Source organism: Anabrus simplex, chromosome 3, assembly GCF_040414725.1.
Source record: "Anabrus simplex isolate iqAnaSimp1 chromosome 3, ASM4041472v1, whole genome shotgun sequence".
Lineage (NCBI taxonomy): Eukaryota > Metazoa > Arthropoda > Insecta > Orthoptera > Tettigoniidae > Anabrus > Anabrus simplex.
In genome coordinates this window covers 467,826,455-467,844,860 of record NC_090267.1, presented here as the reverse complement: position 1 = coordinate 467,844,860, position 18,406 = coordinate 467,826,455, and the positions used below count along the sequence as shown (strand labels likewise).

Sequence of the window (18,406 nt, the reverse complement as noted above, 5' to 3'; positions counted from 1 at the left end):
ATCCCCCGTCAACCAAAGTTGACGCAAGCAGGCATTCGGATTCTGGAGGACCTGCCAGAATGTGCGAATGGGAAGAGTCGGAGCTCCCAAGAACCTCCAAAAGGATCAAACGAAAAAGATTTTCAGGATGGGGACCATAAATGTACAGACAATGACAAAGACTGGTAAACTTAAACAGGTAATAGATGAGATGAGAGAAAGAAACATTGGAATACTAGCCATGCAAGAAACAAGATATAGTGATGAAGACACAGTGGAGTCAGAAGGCTTCATAGTGCTGAAAGGAAAACCAGGAATCAGAGTGGGAAAAGGAAGACACACACCTACATGCTTTGGTACAGGATTCATAATAGACAAGAGGTATGAGGATGGCATAATTGAAATGAAGAGTAGGTCTGAAAGGATTTCCACGTTATCAGTTCGAGCAGGGAACAAAAAGTATACCATAGTAAATGGACATGCGCCTACCAATGACAAGAACAGAAAAGACAAGAAAGCTGTAGACAGTTTCTGGGAAGAACTGGATGATACACTGAAAAGCATACCACACAGACAAGTAAAGATACTTGTAGGTGATTATAATGCACAGGTAGGGAGGGAGAAGCAACATAAGGGGATAGTAGGCGAGTACCCAGCACACAAGAGGACGAACAAAAACGGAGAAAGGTTAATTGAACTATGTCGAGAACACAGAATGAGACTTATGACAACTCACTTCAGGGCCAAACCGAATAAGAAAAAGACATGGGCAAGCCCATGCACCCACATTGGGGAATTCCAGATTGACCATGTGGCAATCAATCGGACAAACACTAAAGAGATTATGAACACAAAGGTCAGAAAGAACACAAGAATAGAATCAGATCACTATCTTACAGAAATCAAGTGCCTTTGGATTCCGCACAGGGGTAGACTGCCACAGACAAGTAGACCAACTGGAAAAATAAATATAGACAGAGACAAATTACGGCACAATCGATCCAAATACGAGGAAGGAATAGAAACTGGCAATGGATGGGATGACATGAAGCTGAATATGAGGAAACAGGCTGAAATATGGGGAAAGGAAGAAAAGAAAAAGAAACACTGGTGGTGGAATACGGACTGTGAGGAAGCGGTTGAGAATCGCAGGAAAGCCTGGAGAGACTGGAGCATTAAGAAGAACCTGGAAAAATGGGAAGTTTTCCTACGAGTAAGGAAGGAAACAGCCAGAACCATAAGATGGACCAAAAGACAGAGGATGAAGCAGGAATTGGATGAAATTGAAAACAACTTCAGGAAAAACAATAGTAGAGACTTTTTTGGGAAATTCAAAAAGAGCCTGAGTGGATATAAAGGCAGAGAACTCTTTATAAGAGATAAGAATGGGGATCTGGCAGTTAGTGCGAAGGAGAACTGTAGGATACTTGCAGAATACTTTCATGACCTGTTAAACTGTGAACCACCTGAAGAAGAGCTGGAGCTGGGGACAAACACAGAAGAGAGAGAGTCATGTCCTCCAACTAGAGATGAGGTCGCGCAGGCCATAAGCGATCTAAAGAATAACAAAGCAACCGGAGAAGATGGAATATCAGCTGAGATGATTAAGTGGGGAGGTGACAAGGCAGTAGACAACATGACCAACATCATCGGCCAGATTTGGAGAACAAAGAAGTTACCAGAAGGATGGAAGAATGCGATCATAATACCAATACATAAGAAGGGAGACAAGAGGGATGCAAACAACTATAGAGGAATTTCGCTACTAGAGATTGGCTATAAGGTGTTGTCGAAAGTCCTGCTCAATAGACTGGAAGAACAGTTAGAAAGTACAATTGGAGACTACCAAGCAGGATTTAGGAAGGGAAGAGGATGCATAGAACAGATATTTATACTGAAACAACTGATAGAACATAGGGCCTTAAAGAACAAAAAAACGGTGGTAACCTTTGTAGATTTCACTAAGGCATATGACTCCATCGACAGACAAACTCTTGGAAGAATCCTGAAGAACAGAGGATTAGATGGCACTACACATGAACTCATAATGGAAATTCTATCAGACACAAAGGCAAGGGTGAGATTCAGAGGAGTACTCTCTGAAGAATTTGATATCAACACTGGTGTAAAACAAGGAGATGGATTATCACCAATGTTGTTCAACATAGCTCTGGATGAAGTCATCAGACAGTGGAGAACAATGAATGAGACAATGGGAATACCAAAGACGCATGTTGGGGACAAAAAGGACAATAGGGCCCAAGTAGATTGTCTAGCCTTTGCGGACGACATAGTTATAGTAAGTGAGACAGAAGAAGATGCAAAGACACAACTCAACAACTTAAGCAATATAGCCGGAAGGGTAGGACTGAGGATCGCCTACAACAAGACAAAGACATTGAATACCACTGAGGATTGGACAACACCGGAAGGCACCGTGCAGAAGGTGGACAAATTCAAGTACCTAGGAGAATTTATAACAGGAAGGAATAGGAGCAATGAAGGAATAACAGAGAGGATAAAAAAGATGCGATCAGCCTTCTGTATGACCAGAGATATATACAATAAAAAGAATATATCTACGGACGCAAAGATCAGACATTACAAGGCAACGGTGAGAAATGCTGTATTATATGCTGCTGAGACTATAGCACTAGGAAGAAATGGTGCGGAACAACTAGAGAAAGAAGAGAGAAAAATATTGAGGAAAATACTAGGCCCTAAGAGAGGAGGTGAGAGATGGATGAGGAGACCCAGGGAAGAACTATACCGGAACATGAGGACAATCTCAGAAGAAATCAGACTGAAAAGAGCACGGTTTGCGGGACATGTAATCAGGATGAATATGGATAGAATGACGAAAAGAGTATGGGAAACAACAGCGAGGACACGAGGAAAGACAGGAACCAAGTGGGTAGTTGAACTCCGGAAAGATTGGTCAGAATTGGGGATCAAGGTGGAAGAAAAGGAAAATTGGAAAAGGAAGTACATACCGACTAATATGCCAGAGATCAACGATAGGGATGGATACAGGAAAAGGATTGAGAGTCACCAGTGGAGTAGACAAGAGAAGAGGATACTGAATATCTCGGAAGAAGAGCGGGAGAGAAGAAGAGAAAGGATGAAGAGGTTCTGGGAGGAGAAGAAGAAAATGCAATCCATGAAGGAGCTGTCCGTGGTCCTACAGAGGCCGTAACGCAAGAAGAAGAAGAAGAAGAAACATAAAAAGATTTCTTACAAAAAAAGGGATCACAGAAAACATTAAGTGTGAAGAGCTTGTAACATTAGGAGAGAGAAAAGCATTTAAAATAGGAATACCTTTTACATTCCTACGTGCAACTTCAACTCTTGATTTTTGGCCTAAAGGAGTAGTGGCTCGGCGATTTCGCTTCTCCTGAAGACAGCAGATATGAAGGCGCCTCCCTCGCCTAAAGACAAAGTGCACAAACTACTGCTGTGGAATATAGAAGGCCTGAAGAATATGGTAACCCTTTTCTTACTGAAGAATGGAGTCGCAAAGACCTCTAAAGCATGCACAAATTTGCGTCCCACGGACCTCTAGGAAGACCTAAAGGTGGCATTACCTGCATGGTGAAAGCACTCTTCTGTCCACATAATATCCCATTGAAAACAGCAAGATCATAGTACTGGAAATATCTATGCTTACTATAGTAGCCATTTATTTTCACCATAATTCAAAGAAATCAACCTCATTGATGAATTAAGCAATGCATTCAGGGTAATAAGGACAAACGTACCCTTCATTTTAGCAGGAGACCTGAATTGCAGAGTCGATGAAGACACCCCAAATCAAGAGCTGTCTTGAAGTATTTAGAAGAGGAGGGCCTTTCTCTCATCAGTACGAGGACGGAACTGACATACATTTCTCATAATGCGGGAAGCGCAATAGACCTGGTGTTCACAAACTACAATAACATCCACGTAATATATTCGGACATAAAAAGAACTTGCCGATAAGGAAGCATGTACCGGTAGAGATCATCTTCGACACAATACCAAGCCTTACTTCAAGAGCTACACGATAAAAAAGCTAATATTTGGATAGATTTCTACTGAACAGATGCCATGATGACGTCAGAATGGAAGAATTCTGGATATGACCTGCGACACACCATGACACACTTTGCGCTCCATGGATTTCACTCCAAAATGTGCAATAGGAAGTACTTCCACTAACCAGATGGAAAGTGTGTTTGTGAACTGTGTGGAAAAATTTGCCAATGGTATCACGCAGAGCTGTGCTCCAAAAGAACAGTATCTTTTGTTGAACTATGCAATTAACATAATTTATCTTTCCTATATGCACATTGTGTGCTATCCTTCTATAATAATAAAACTGATCAACAATAACATTATATTGTCCATTGTTGTGATGTTTTTTGTCCCTTCTGTTGCCACTTATCTCCGATAGATGGGATTACTTCTGCGTCGCCAGTAAAGAAGCATTCCTTAATATTGGCGGAAAGTAGCTTGAGAATTAGATAACTTTGCACATGCTATATGATTGTCCCGTCAACGATGGGTACTATACCTAGCTACAACAAGGAAAATTGTAAAGATGAGTGTTGAAATGAAAAAAGGTAGTGAAAGATGGCAATGAAAGGGTGAAGACTCCCTGTACATCAGATGCCTTAATATCACAGTCGCCGGGCTGAGTGGCTCAGACGGTTGAGGCGCTGGTCTTCTCACCCGAACTTGGCAGGTTAGATTCTGGCTCAGTCCGGTGATATTTGAAGGACTCGCTACCTCTTGACTGCACAACCAGCCTGTGTAACTTAAAAAAGTAAAGTAAGAGAATGCACCGAACATTTAATAAGTGGATACTAGGTGACTGATCAATGAATAGTAATGAAGATTTTTGAGATGCTATCTTAAAACTCTTTTTCCTTAAGACCCCTGTTTATCTTAACAAACATAAATCCAGGTGTTCTCCTTCATGACCCTTAACAAAAGAATGTTATTCCAAATTTAACAATTATGTCTTAGTTAAATCAGTTGCATTTAAAACTTTTATCACTTTGCAAGCTAAAAATAAAGAAGTGAGGGGCGAGGCGGCTCTAGTATAAGGCCCATAGGATGGAAATGACCAGAGGAATAAATGGAGGTGGATCGATTAAGAAACAACCACAAAGCTGTTTACCATCTGGAATATTTCAGTAGATACATTTACAATAACATAAGTACAAATCTTTACAGCAAAGTAAATACAAATGAAATTCCTGAGTTCTGAATGTAGCTAAAGCACATAAATGTAAAGGGAAAAATATGTTCTCGAGGAACATTCATTAACAGAAGCATATTGTCCCACCAGTATCCCCAAACAAATATTAATGTTGTACTGAACATACCGTACTTTCAAATAAAGCCATACTGGTAATAAGGGCGTATGAGCCACACACACAGAAGGCACATTAACACTTACTCCATTCTTACGGCCAATTGCTGCCACAAGCACCAGGCTTTCATACTCAGAAGAAACTTGCACTCGAGTGCTCACAGCCCACCAGCCTTGGGTTTGGGAGGAACCCATAACTAAACAAGTCAGCTGTCAGAATAATAATGAGGACGCGGCCAGCCACCGAGCCTATGTTTGTGAAGGGAAAGAAACGGGAAGGGAAATGGATACATGACACAATCACTCGTAACACACAAGAATTTCTCAGATCTTCACGCAGGCACACTTCAAGCTTCTATAGAATATCTTTGCGATATAGATAATACTTCAGATGATATGTTTGAAAATATCACTGTCGTGGAAAATACATCCCAGATAGGGTAAATGCTGAAAATGTTCACATTCTGCTATAATTGTATCATTGTTTCTGCAGTTACATGTGGTATCCAGTATTATTCATATAATTACATATTGAGGAAATCTGTATGTGCTACAATGAAAATCGGCTTTTGCTATATAAATTGCCTTTTCAACAAGATAGGAGAAATTAGTGTTGTTGAAAATCTCGGACTGAGTAATCTGGAAGATTCTTGAATTTGATCCATAATGTTTCAATTCATGTTGTTATAAGTCAAGCTGAATTATTGCTGTTACTATAAAGTTTTAAATCTCTATGCAACATGATGTTAGCAGTTGTTTATTTTCGTGTTCTTGAATGACATATTCTGTAGTTCTAGTGTTATCGATAACATTATTGTATTCTTCCGCAGGTGCATTGGTGTCTCCTGTTGATATGCCTGCTTTGATATCAGATGTTGCAAATTTGCATTTGCCGTCGGCTGTTATCATAGGAGGAAAAACAATCCTGGCCTTTCCTCTTGCGTATCATCTAGTCAATGGAGTCCGCCATCTGGTAAGTTGTAGGTTTCTTTGATAGCGTTAAAAATATTGATTTGAACTGAGCATTATTGCAACAAGTTGGGTTTTTTGCTCATAAAGCAATGTTTATTGAGAAAGCTGTTTAACTTCAATATAACTCAAGTTTTGAGGACATCCTGTTATTTTCCATTCAGACTTATTGGATAGGATATATTTGTTAAATGTTTTTCTTAATCGTGGAAAAGGCTTTAGGGGATAGCTACTGTTAAATCGATTGTGATTCTAAGATTAAGAGCTGAAAATGTAATCATGCTTGGACCACAAACCTGAATCTGTCACACATTGGAAGGGTATATTAACTGATCCTACTGTGGCTTCCAGTATGTTGAATTGGGTATCTTTGGAGGTTTCTAGTCCTTGCTTGGTAGATATTCTAAAGACAGCTGGTTCAACTTCATTGCGGATAAAGAAAAATTTGCTCATCTCTCTGCAGTATAAGGATTTCTGGTCATTTAACGTGGACTTCCTTTCCTGCTTCATTGAGCATATGCATGGAGTGAAGAATCCGTCATTAGATTTGCCTCTCAGTTTCATGTTTTAACTGAACTATATATGAGCAAAACATTTACTCCAGCAGTGATCACTGTAATTTGCTAATCAGAAGCAGAAGATATTTGTTTTCTATTTTTGAACAAAACTTCAACCGAGATGAGTGGCTCAGATGGTTAAGGCGCTGGCCTTCTGACCCCAACTTGGCAGGTTTGATCCTGGCTCAGTCCAGTGGTATTTGAAGGTGCTCAAATACTAGAGATGGGAGTTACATATCGTAACATGATACTGTATTCTAATCCATAACAGTAAGCTGTTCCAGAAATATTATATTCCTCCGGACACCCTAATACTAAAGTAACTGTCTCAGCGAAACCAAGGGAAGGGTAGGGAGTTTCTGATTAGCTAACAGGTATTAGGGAGCATAGCAGCTCGCTTTAAGCATGCACTCCTGCACAAGCGCGAGCGATACCTTTGCAACAGTTTAGTGGCAATACTGATATTCCTATCCTGTTACTTGCAGGTGGGTTACAGATATTCTTTAGTTATTCGAAGTGCTTTGTATTAGGCTTATCGGTGGTAATGCATACAGTAGCTTAGTTTCTCGGAACAGTTAAGCGTGGTCTTCCCACCTTGCATCTCGAGTTTCACTCCGTGTTCTGGACAATGTGTGAGTGGGTGTAATATTAAATCCGATACGATTTCTGTGGACAAAAACTCACTTACAGGAAAACGGTTTCTTAGAAATGCATTGAAATAAAAGTACCCAATAATAATAATAATAGTAATTTTTAAAAAATTGAATAAAAAATTCTGCCGGTTCTTATAGTTCTAATAATGTAAACGGTACTCAAATATTAGGTCTTGAAAAGCTATCACAAGTCCCATCACGTGAATCTTTGCGCCTTGAAATTTTGTCATTGACTGCAACCTGTGAGGCAGTGCAGCAAAAGCTGTTATCATAATTTTTACCAGAGCAAAAGAGGAGTGATATTATAGAGAGAAGAAAAAGGCGACACTGGGCAAGCCACTTACACTGTTGTTTACTAAATATCCACAACCTTCTGTATATGACTAAATACAATTTTGGAGCCTTTAATACTGAATTTACTGAGTGAGTTGGCTACACAGTTTATGTTACACAGCAGTTAGCTTGTATTTGGGAGATGGTGGATTCGAACCCCACTGCCGGCAGTCCTTAAGATGGTTTTTGATGGTTTCCCATTTCTACATCAAGCAAATGCTGGAACTGTTCCTCAGTTAAGGCCACGGTTGCTTCCGTCCTAGTCCTGTCATATCCTATCCCATCATCGCCGTAAGATCAGTCTGTGTTGGTGCAACGTAAAAAAAAGCGAATAACAAAAAAAGGACTGGATTAAACTCTGTTGCCATTGATGCTTTCACGGCCCGTACTTATAGACATGATACTGTATAGGCTTTTGGGCTTATGCCATGTCAAGAAAATAAGGTGAAATTCTTTACGTTTCCCAGATAACTGTGCTCTGCGTCCTCAGAAGAATTCTCGACTGTCCACGAGAAAGGCTTCTTAAACAATGACTCTTTAAAATTTAGACGTTATAACAGAAGTGGAAATGGTACATTCATTCACCACCAGATAGCTCCCAGGATGTGGCACAACGCTAGCGTTCGAAGCAGAAGCTGACCGAACCATAGAATCAGTCTAAGCCGTTCATATAACGTGTGTACGTAGCATATGACGTTGACAGGTGTATAATATAGACACAAGCCTGGAATGAAACATCTGGTGACGAGGAACGTACGAATTTGGAAAACACCGAGACGAAATAACAACAATAGTGAAAGGACAAGGAAGGGAACTACCTATGTAAATTCTTAATAGCTGGCAACCAGGTATTACTTAATTGATAGCCAGTGTCCCTCTTGAAATTGTTAGGATTTCTGCGTATTTCCACAGCTTCCCGTTTAATCCTGGACCTGTAGTGTCTAGTGTGGGTAAGAGCTCGAGCATCTTGGAACATGACATCATGACCCGATGATAGAGCGTGCTCAGCTATTGCTGATTTGTCTGGTTGGTTGAGACGAATATTATGTTCGTGTTCTTTTATACGGGACCAGCATGTTTGGCCGATGTATACCTTACCGCAAGTACAGGGAATTTCGTATACCCCAAGACAATTTGTCCTTGGTTCTACTCGGGCTGTGAGCAGTTTTAGTGGCGATGCCAAGCACTGTTTTTATATTGTGTTTGCGGAGGACCTTGGCAATTCGATCTGTGTTGTTGTGAATGTAAGGCAAGTAGGCAGTTCCCTTCACTTCCTTCTGTGAGCTTTGCTTGGTCATTTCTCTGGGATGCAGGGCTCTGAATCTGCAAATCGCTGTAACCATTACCCTTGAATGCGACTTTAAGCGTGTCCATCTCCACCTGGATATGTGATGGCTCAAAAATTTGTCTCGCCCTCTTGGCAAGTGTTGTGAGAATGTCTTGTTTTTGTGCTGGATGGTGATGAAAATCTGCATGAAGATAGTGATTTGTGTGGGTAGGCTTACGATAGATGGTATGTCCTAAGCAGCCGTTCGGTTTCTTTCTTACTAGAACATCCAAGAAAGGAAGGCATCCGTCCGACTCCATCTCCAGAGTGAATTTTATTGAAGGATGTTGCTGATTTAGGTGGTTTAGAAATAGATGAAGTTTCTCAGGACCTTCTTTCCAGACCACAAATGCATTATCAACATACCTCCACCATATCATAGGTTTGACGGGTGCCGAAGCAATAGCCTCCTCCTCAAAATGCTCCATAAAGAAATTAGCCACTACGGGCGAAAGTGGACTTCCCATAGCCACTCTGTCCGTCTGTTCATAAAAATTCCCACCCCACAAGAAATAGCTGGAAGTCATGCAGTGGTAAAATAGCTGAGTAATGTCCTTAGAAACAGGTGTTCAATGAGAGACATGATAATCGGCACTTTAGTGAACAAGGACTCCACATCGAAACTCGCCAAAAGTGCATTAGGTTGAAGGGTTGTGACTGACTGATAGCATTGTGAAATCTGATTTTATTTACTTTATTATCAGCTCATATAATTTGATAAATATTTTAACCTCCATCAATACAGTTGAATTGTTTTTTACTTTATTATCTTAATATTTAAGATTGTTAGGAGCTTACACAGTAGTTTCATGGTTATTGATCTTCACTAATGTGAACATCAGATTATACTTTGAGGTCACTAGATTCAGGCCCCTTACCAAACTTTAGGTTAAGTTTATTATGGCTGAAGATGCTTACGACAGAAGCGAAACATGTCCCAGCTTATAACACCAGTTGTAGTTATTGTATCCTAAATATAAGGATTGATAAGTATTGGAGAAGTGGTTTAACTTATTGTTTTCAGTTACAATTTTTATAATAGCCGATGGTCAGTATCTAGGCACTCGCTGGGTATGACTTTAACATCTGTAACATACTTACCTGCTTTTCTATCAGTGATGATGAAGTCGATCATAGTTTTGAGTTTTTCATCCCAGCTGTATCTCGTTATTTTATGGCTCTCCCTCTTCTTATACCAGGTGTTCTGTATTCTTAAGTTGTTTCGCACACAGAAATCAATCAGGTTTTCTCCTTCAGAGTTTCTGTTACCATAGCTATGGAGGCCAACAATGTTTTCACAACCTAGTCTTTCTTTACCAACTTGGGCATTCAGATCACCCATAATGATTGTATTCTTCTGTTATTTGTTCCTCAAGTTCGATAAGGAATTGCTCTTTCTCTTCTGTGGTACATGCTGTCTGTGGTGCATATACTTGCAGAAGAGTTTGATGTGCATTACCAACACTGTCTCATCTGGATGATCCTATCTCTCACATATTTGACATCTGTCTGTGTGTCTATATCTTTATGAAGGAGGAAGCCAACTCCATTTTTGGATTCATTATTGTTCCCACTCCAGTACACTCCAGTTAAAACACTAATGAAAGAAAAATGTTGAATGGTACACAAAATTAGCTGATTTCAGTGTTTAGGTCTTTGCAATGATATTCTTAATCTTTTGAATTGAAGCAAATACGATAAAAATCTGTGCATTCACTTAATTTGAGGTGATTTGCTCTCTCTGCCTTTTTTTTTTCATGGCACTTGTAGGTTATAAGACATCTGAAAATTGTGATTCAGATGTTAACATGCTAAGGAGACTTATGGTGGTGATCAGCTATAGGTGGGCCGGTGAAAATTTGCACATAACCGCTGTGCAAAATATTGGTCATATTGCAGTAGCATCCAAAGCGATGTTGACACCATAATACCAGTTGATTGCACGTTACGGTGAGTTTTTAGAAACATGGCAAAAATACTTTCAATTACATCACGATAATATGCAATACAAATGAAATTGGCTGACAGCAATAGTATTGTAAAAACACAGATTAAGGTAATGATAACATATTATCACACAAAATGATACTAGATACTACGAGGTTCTTATTGCAATGTTACAAAATACAGAAGAAATTGTTAAACAGATAATTATTTTAAATACATCAATAAATGTTACAATAATTCAGTCAAGCCTGCTCTAACGGAGTCCTTTATTCGGTGGACACCTCCCAATACGGACATTTTTCCACGGAACCGATTTTATTTTACATAAGACACATCTTAAATAGGCCTCATTTAAGCAGACACCTTGAATTCCGAACAGCGGACATTGTCATTAGCCTCATCCACTTGTCTTAAGCGGACACTTTACACGTTCCAGGACACTTTCTTTACACAGGGCTATGTCACTCTTTCCCTTAAAATCATTCTACAGACATATGGGAACTCCTTTTGAATATTTGTACTGTTTCATGTCCAAGGAAAACAAAGAAAGGTACATAGGAATGCTGAATTATGATACAAATGTTGATTCCCATAGGGAACCTGAAATATTGTCCAGCTAACTCATTCCTGGAATGAGGAATAAGTTAAATTTACTCATTCGGGACAAATATTTCAGGTTCCCTATGGGGATCAGCATCTGTATCATCTGATGGCCCAGCAGGCATCAATTTTTGGTAAGGAGACAAAGCCTCTCATAGTGCATTGGCACTGCCAGTGGCTTCAAGTAGCCTATGCAGTGGCCTCCACGGTAGGCACTAGCCATACGTCTTGGTGGGTGTGCTAAGTACCAACAGATAAGCCCAACTTAGCACACAGGAGCAAAATGCTGGCAACCAGGAATGAGAGCTGGAAAATTTATAAATGTCCAATAACGGACCATTTATATTGGTATTGATGCTGAATTAGCCGTGAAGTTAATTGTTCTGCACAGGGCTCTTTCCAAACATTTTGTTAGGGTCGTCTTGTGTTCTAATTAGTGTACCTTCTGATAATTCTTGTTGCCCGGAAATGTTACCAGTGACTGCTTACTCACAAGTTACCAAGGGATTTTCCAGCATATCTTGCATCATTCCAGTCATAACTCGGATTGTCACTCATGTTCCATTAAACTCAACTATGTCTAGTGACAAAGTTTTAAAATCTGCAGGAGTCCAGCATTCCCTGAATACAATTGCCTGTTCTGTCTAGCATGAATTCAGTTTGGGCTGAGCTTATGCGCTGATCCATTGTTGCTCAGCATCTAAACTGCTCTCATCCCTCAAGGTGACTTCAAAAAATTTAGGTTATTAATTAAATTACTTGATTAAACCTTGTCCTGTTATGTAGATAATGCAATGATTGTTCGTACTGCTCCCCATTGGTACTTCATTGTGTTCCGATGGTAAATAAAGATATACGATTGTTTCAACATACATACACTGATATTTACTGGTATGTAACCATCTGCACCAATTCCTGATTTGTAGAAAATGGTGTAATGTGTGTTAAAGTCTAGATAATGATTTTTTTTATTATTATTATTATTTTATTTTATTTTTTAAATAGACAATGAAACGTTAGTGAGTTAATTAACATGTTTTCCCACTTAGCACGACATGAATTCAAGTCCCGATTATCATCATCATCATCATCATCAGTGTCCCACTCCAGTCACCCAGGTGTGGTTAACAAGCCTCCTTCACTCTTTTCTGACCTACCTCTTTTCCTGCTCCATTACTTCTGCCACGTCCAATCCAGCTTCTCTAATGTCCTTCCAAATCTGATCCATCCACCTTCTTGATCTTCCAACTGGTCTCCTTCCCTTAACTTTTCTTTCCAATTCCCTTCTTGCTACCCGTTCCTTTGCCATTCTCTTTACATGTCCGAACCATCTTAGTCTTGCTTTCTGTATCTTCTGTACTAACGGTTCTATACTTAGCTCTTCTCTGATTTTAATATTTTGAATTCTATCTCTTATTATTTTTAACTGATGTTCTTAAACATTTCATTTCTACTGCTTGGATCTTACTATCTTGTCTCTTATTAGTTACCAGCGTTTCTAGTCCATATGTTACAATTGGTATGAAATACTGTTTATATAATGTTAATTTCATTCTCTTGGGTACTTTGTTATCCCATAAAAGCTCTCAGACTTGATAAAATGTTGTACCTTTACTTAGTCTGTTGTTCAATGTTTATTTTATTACTTCCTTTAATAATGCTATCCAGATATGTAAACTGTTCTACATTCTCTAACTGTTCTCCGTCTATGTTCACTTGGCTTCTCTTTTTCTCTTTTCCACAGTGCATGACTACAGCTTTCTTTTTACTAATTACCATTCCAAACTCCTTCAGATTTTCTTTCCAAATGTCCTGTCTCCTTTGTGCTTCCTTTTCTCCCTTTCCCCAAATCACCACATCATCTGCAAATACTAAAACATTCAGCTTGTTGATGCTTGTTGTTTAAAGGGGCCTAACATCGAAGGTCATCGCCCCCAAAACATTCACTTCATCACTACTGATACTCTGTTTTACATGTTTTATGATTTCATCCATCAATATAATAAACAATAATGGCGACAGTGCACTCCCTTGCTTGAGACCTTTTTTTTTTGTATACTTGTACACTGCTTTTACTCTCATGATACGACATTTTTATCTTGTTAATTAATGATTTTGGTACATTGCTTTTCAGTAGGCATTCGCATACATGTTTTCTCTTAACTGTATCATAAGCTTTTTCCAAATACAAATATGATTTCTTTGTTCCTTTTCAGACGTTTTTCCATTATCATTTGCACTGTAAATATCATGTCTATTGTTGATCTATTCGATCTAAAGCCATATTGTTCTTTTCTGTGTTTCTATTATATCCCTCGGTCTTTTGTCTATGACTTTCTCCATTATTTTTAGCCCATGTGATAATAGGGTTATACCTCTATAATTTTCACATTTCTTCCTATTTCCTTTTTTGAACAGTGGTACAATGCTTCATTGTTGCCAATCTTCAGGTATCCTTTAGTCCTTCCATATGGCATTGAGGGCTCTGTATAGCCACTGTAGTCCAATGCTTCTGGCTGCCTTAATCATATCAGCATTGAATTAGCCTTTTCCATTTGCTTTACCTTTGGTCATTGCTTTCACTGCCCTTTCAAGTTCCAACCATGTTATTGGGTTCTCTTCTTTTTCTCCCTCTATTATTTCCTTTTTCTTATCTCCTTCTTCCTCCAAGCAGTTATCCTCATTATAAAGTTTTTCAAAATACTTTGCCATCACCTTCTGAAGACCCTTTTTGTCATGTACTATAGATCCATCTCCTCTCTCTAATGCCTTGATTTATTCTTTTCGATTTTATTACTCTGTCTAATAGTTTCTGATTTCCTTGACTATCTTGCTCAATTTTGTTGGTAAACTCTCCTTGATACTTGTATCTTTTGTATTCCACATGTAACCTTTCTATCTTATTCTCATCCCTCTGATATATTTTTTTGCTTTTCCTTATCCATTTCTTTCTTCACCTTGTTCCGTCCTTTTATTTCTTTTTTTATTTTGTCTGTCCACCACCGTGTCTCCTTTACCTTAACCTTTGCATTTGTTTTCCCGCATACCTCAATTGCTGCTTCCACAAATGTATGTCTTAAATTGTCCCATTCTTCTTCTCCACTTCGTATTTCCGTGTTAGGCAACTTCCTTTTTATACAATCTTGGAATGCCATTCTTTTATCCTCCTCCTCCAATGCCCAAATCCTGATCTTTGATTTCTTCTGCAATACAATTTTAGGGATTTTTACTTGTTTTAATTCCACGATTAATAATCTTTGATCACCTTCTTTCCCCTGGGGATTATCTTCATATTCGTGAAGTATCTTTCCCATTCTCGGTCTGTTATAAAATCGATGAGTGTTCCATACTGTCCATCCCAACTATATTGGCTGATCTTATAGGTATTCTCTTCATAAACCATATGTTCTTTATTATCAGGTTATTTCTGATACGAAAGTCCAACATTTTCTCTCCATCTTCATTTCTATCGCCATACCCATGTGGGCCCAGAACATTCTCATACCCCATTCTATGTGTTTCCAGTTCATTGAGGAACTCTTCTTTGTCTTACATATATGTGCATTATTATAATTCTTTCATTTACATACTCAACTCAGCTATTGGTTCAACATTCTGATTCACTACAAATCCCACTCTATTTCTTTTCTCTTTACTGTTACGCATCCAGTACAAGGTGGACCCTTTTCTTAGTTTCTTCATTCCTTTCCCTTTCACTCCACTTAATCCCAGGTTGTCGAGTTTTCGTCTCTCCATTAGGTCATTCAATTCATTTTCCTCCCCATTGAATGTTAAAATATTTTGTTCCAAATCAGGTTTTGCTCTCTGATCTTAACACTTGCATGAACATCAGCATTACCATCATACAGTGCAACTGTATTCAGGCTTGTCAATTCCATTTCCATTTTTAAACTTCCATCCGAGGCTTGTATTGTAGTACAAATACAAGCACAAATTTAATCATCTGCTAACCTGCTAAGCCTAATGCATCTGAGAATTTTGTTTCGGAGTTTACTCCCTTAGCCTTTGAAGATCCCTCTTCTCCACAAGGCAATGGTTTTCTCTCGTAATTTCCCCCAGAGAGGATGGGTTGCCTCATCCACCATCTTTGCCATTCTGAAGGTCTCCTTCCCTGCCTAAGATGCTGTTAAGATCTTCACCCGTAACCCTGAGCATGGGTTCCACATTATACCCCTTGAGACGGGTCCCTGCCTGAACTTAGCTCTCCTTCACACTGGCCTACTGATGTGGAGGATACCCACCCCCACAACGTGGATGCGCCAGACAATAATTATTAAAGTGAAGGATAGGGAAGATGACCCTATATCCCTTGAGCCAGGTTAATGGTTGTGTATGATGCCACAACCAAGGGCATCATATTAAATCTATATAAATATACCTCGTTTATCACATCATGAATTTTCACTATTACCATTTAGTACGATCACATTTTTCCTAGCCCTGAAAATGTTGTCATCTCTTGTGAAAGAAACTTGTTTTCCAACTCTGGTAAGAGCCATCACCATACTTGCTTCATTACAAGAAAAGGTCTTGAATTCCTGAACTTTAACAGGATAAGTTGTACCTTCAGGAAGCAAGCCGTTAACCTCAGGAATGTTCATTTTGCTTGCCGGTTAGCAGTGAGATTGCTGAATTACACAGTGAACTTATTTTTGCTTGTATTTTGCATTTAATTCAGAAGTTAGAAATTTATTTTGTCAGTCAGTCATTCCTCACAGTCGCACTTCGTCGAGTGTAACCTCCAATTCATTGTCTAAGAGTGTTGCCAGAAAATAGTGTTTAACCCTTAAATGCACAGCATTGCATATGTGCAAAGGAGAATTTACTTGCTTTCTATCTGCTTTACGATTTTACCTTACATACAAACTCGGTGGGTGTCGCTAGTGTATAAAAAATAACTATATAACTATATTTAATAAATTTAACTATATTTTATTCTTGCTAATCACTGGAGTAAAATGTAAACTTTAAACAGTTAAGACAAAACAAATAAAGTGTTGCTTTATGTCAGAGAATTAGTGAGCAAGAAATATCCCTAAGACTGAAGTGTGTCAGTAGCTACAGTAATCATACAGCTTTGTACATACCGATATGTGAAACATTCAAAACACTTAACATTTTGACTGATCCAAACATATTTTTTAAAAATATTTTGACAAAGTTTTTTTTCTGATAATATATTATTTCTGGAATGAAAAACAATCCTATTTGAAAGAAATAATAAATTCCGCATTTAAGGGTTAGTAACCCACTGGTCTGAAATAAAAGGCTTCTGCTAACATTTTTTTTTTTTAGAAAGAGTGTGATCTGCAATCATACTTAGATATTTTTTTGACCCTCCCCTGTGCACATGTTTCCATATTTGTTTGGTGTTTTTCACACCTTTTAGTGCATTGTTATTTTATAAGCCCCAGTAGAAAAGGTTTTCACCTCTTAATACTTTCCTCTCATCTTTAGAAATGACAGATATAGTTTTCACTGTACCCGTGGATATGCAACATAAAATGCCCTCATGTGGAAAAAATCGTATCTAGTGTTTCCATATCCCTGTAGAATAGTTTTTATTCATAAATTCCGTCTTAAGTTTTCTCGCTTAACACATTCTTTTTCCTTGTCACCTGCAGATACAACTTACTGAGATTTTACTATCTAAGCCTTTTGTAATAAAATCCAAACAATGTGTGTGTAATTATATTTAACTGTTTAGTAAGAGCCATCACCACACTTGCTTCATTTATATAGTCATGTGAAATCTACTTGAGAATTGACTGAAAGGAAAATTTTGCCTACATTTATTTGTCAGACTATCAATATATCTCGTATGATGATAATGTTGTGGATATTTATTATTAAGTTATATCTTTCTCTTGATTTCAGGCCTGGGACACTGGAAGATTTCTCACCATAAAACAAGTGTATATGACTGGTTATATTACACTTGCCCTCTCGGCACTTCTTACTGCATGGCTAGTTTCTCTTTAAGTAGGTACCGAGTGTAATCAGTGCAGCTGCTTGAACACACTAAATTGGAAGTGGAGGCCTTGGAAGTATTTCTGTATAGTATTTTGTTTTATATATGTGTTCCTTGTGAAGTACTTTTACTGTGTAATTACGATAAACTAATTTAATGCTCGATATTTATATGCAGATACACTCTTTGTGGTTTGTCTTAATATTTGGTATTTATTGCACTGTAAAATAAAATCTTGTTTAGAATGTTTGGATAAACTCATTCTATGCCAACTCTCAAGAGAGCATAGATCTAGTCTTGTTTAAATTCATCCTTGATCCATTGAAAGTAGACTTTAACCCCTTGAGCCGTTTTGACATACACATTATTTCCAGCTCAGTACGATGTTGGAACCGTGTCACATCGATGAATTGTCCTAAATACACATTCTGTGATTTTCAATCTTTAATCTTTTTACCTTTCCTTCTACCTGTGGATCTTTCCTGAAAGTTCTGAAAATTTGACCAAAGTCAAGCTCTATGTGCAGTCAGCATGCAAAAGTGCAAGCTAAGTTTCTTATCTTGAGTGATTTTTCATTACCTACATATGGGAATCCCAGGAATTACAGTGTTGAGACCATTCATGCTCTTGGGAATCTGGAATTTTCAATCTTTTGTATAGAAGAAATGGAAGAAACAGTGAGGTGTTATTAGA

At 38.4% G+C, this 18,406-nt stretch overlaps 1 protein-coding gene across 1 annotated transcript in view; it reads left to right on the top strand.

The window, feature by feature from the left end:
- The window catches only part of LOC136866533 (succinate dehydrogenase cytochrome b560 subunit, mitochondrial), a 53,856-nt gene extending 35,898 nt beyond the window's left edge, over window positions 1-17,958 (top strand). The window contains exons 4-5 of the mRNA XM_067143592.2: window positions 6,166-6,308; window positions 17,620-17,958. Of these exons, the coding sequence (XP_066999693.1) occupies window positions 6,166-6,308; window positions 17,620-17,724 (248 nt within the window). The 3' untranslated portion in view covers window positions 17,725-17,958. The remainder of the gene's footprint in view (window positions 1-6,165; window positions 6,309-17,619) is intronic.
- Window positions 17,959-18,406: the final 448 nt, after the last annotated feature.